At 36.3% G+C, this 2,010-nt stretch overlaps 1 protein-coding gene across 1 annotated transcript; it reads right to left on the bottom strand.

Moving 5' to 3' along the window:
- Positions 1-416: 416 nt before the first annotated feature.
- On the bottom strand, positions 417-1,352 carry Olfr1212 (olfactory receptor 1212). Its single transcript, NM_207140.1, has one exon. It carries the CDS (start codon positions 1,350-1,352, stop codon positions 417-419), a length of 936 nt encoding a protein of 311 aa, NP_997023.1.
- Positions 1,353-2,010: the final 658 nt, after the last annotated feature.

Below are 2,010 nucleotides of genomic sequence, written 5' to 3'. Positions count from 1 at the left end.
GAAACAGAGGCAAGAAGCAGCAGGTAGCTGCTATAGCTGAGAAAACTTATCTTAAACCACAAACATGAAGCAGAGAGCTAACTTAAAATTAAAATGTCTTCTGAAATCTCAAAAAACATCCCAGTGATATTCTCCATCTAGTCCACATCTCCTAAATCTCTACATACAGATACTAGTGAAGACCAAGTTTTCAAATTCCAAACACTTATAGGTCTCATCTCATTCAAACTATTACAACTAAGCTGCCAAATTACAGTGTAATTGTTATTCCCCAGTTAAAGACAATTTTTCGGTCTAGAATATTGGTTCTTTATCTATAAAATGGTGTTTCCTTTTCCTGTGTAATGAACAAAGTACTTGTTGAAGTAAATATTGACTTCTTTATTCTGTACTTTAAAGTTTGTGAGTGTAAAATTTTAAAATTTGTCAGAGACCATTCTAAATCTGTTCCACATTTTCCTAATGGCATTTTTCATTTCTTTATTTCTGAAAGTGTAAATTAGAGGATTGAGCAATGGAGTCATGATGCCATCGAACACAGCCACCTTTTTCTCAAAAGATGATGCAGATGTAGATCGTGCATATATGAATATGCATGGGACAAAGAATGAAACCACAACAGCAATGTGGGATCCACAAGTAGAGAGAGCTTTCCATCGCCCTTCAGAACTGTGACTTCTTAGAGAGAATAAGATGACACCATAGGAGATTAGCAACATAGAAAAGATTATGATGCAGATAGACCCACTGTTGGCAAACACTAAGAGACCATAGACATAAGTGTTAGTGCATGCCAACTCCAGTAATGGGAACAAGTCACACATAAAATGATCAATGACATTGGGTCCACAAAAGGGTAGCTGTAAAGTGAAGATAATTTGTATGATAGAATGTAAGAATCCCCCTGCCCATGCTATCCCCACCAGAGTGCCACAGAGCCTCCAGTTCATTATGGAAGAGTAGTGTAAGGGCTTGCAAATAGCTACATATCGGTCATAAGCCATGGATATTAGGACAATCACTTCCACTGCAGCAAAGAAATGTTCAGCAAAGATCTGTGTCATACAGCCTTCAAAGGAAATGGTTTTGCTTTCATTGACAGAGTCAACAATCATCTTTGGTGTGATGACTGAAGTAATGCATGCATCCAGGAAGGACAGAAATGCCAAGAAGAAGTACATGGGTGATCCAAGCAGTGCAGGAGTGCAGAGGATTGTCACTGCAATTATTATGTTGCCTCCAATTGTTGCCATGTAGACAAAAGAAAATACAACAAATACTATTTTCTGAACAGTTGGGTTCTCTGAAAGTCCCAGGAGAATGAACTCTGTTACAATAGTTTGGTTTGGCATGATATCCAAAACAATCTTAACAAGTTTTTATTTATATATGTATTTAGTCATTAATGTATGTATGTGTGCTCTTTTTGTTCTTTGCGATGCGTGTGTTTGTGCATATGCAGGCTCTCTAAGTCTTTGTGTAGAGGTCACGGAACAATTAGCAGGAACAACATTGTCTCTACTCTGTGAGTTCTTAGATTTGAACCTAGGTGGCCAGTCTTGACGGCGAGCGTCTTTGCCACTGAGACTTCCATCGTGCCAAAATTATGATCATTTAAGTCTGTAATTATTAGAAAAAAATGCTTCAAACAAGTTTATAGTACTTTTAACAGACATGTGTACTGATATGCAAACTCATATTGCTTAATTCCATTGATGTTTAGAATAAAAATTAGAAAACTCATTGAAAAAACCGTTTATAATCAGGTAGAATTGAAGAGATAAATTACAAAATATTTTTTTTTTAAAATAGTCTTACTTGTGTTATAAGAGATGAAATTAACCTGCTTTATGAAAAGATACAGTTCATCTTTTAAGTGTGAGCTTTTTTTCACTCTCCAGCGGCTTCCTGGTGTGAAGTGTTAAAAGGCATCCTAAAACTGTATTCTATGTATGGATTGAAGAGCATAATTGATTTATCATGTCTGGCAATACCCATCCAAACACTCTG

The sequence above is a fragment of the Mus musculus genome, chromosome 2 (assembly GCF_000001635.26).
Source record: "Mus musculus strain C57BL/6J chromosome 2, GRCm38.p6 C57BL/6J".
Classification (NCBI taxonomy): domain Eukaryota; kingdom Metazoa; phylum Chordata; class Mammalia; order Rodentia; family Muridae; genus Mus; species Mus musculus.
The sequence above is the reverse complement of the archived record's forward strand: the minus strand, read 5'-3'. Positions and strand labels throughout refer to the sequence as shown.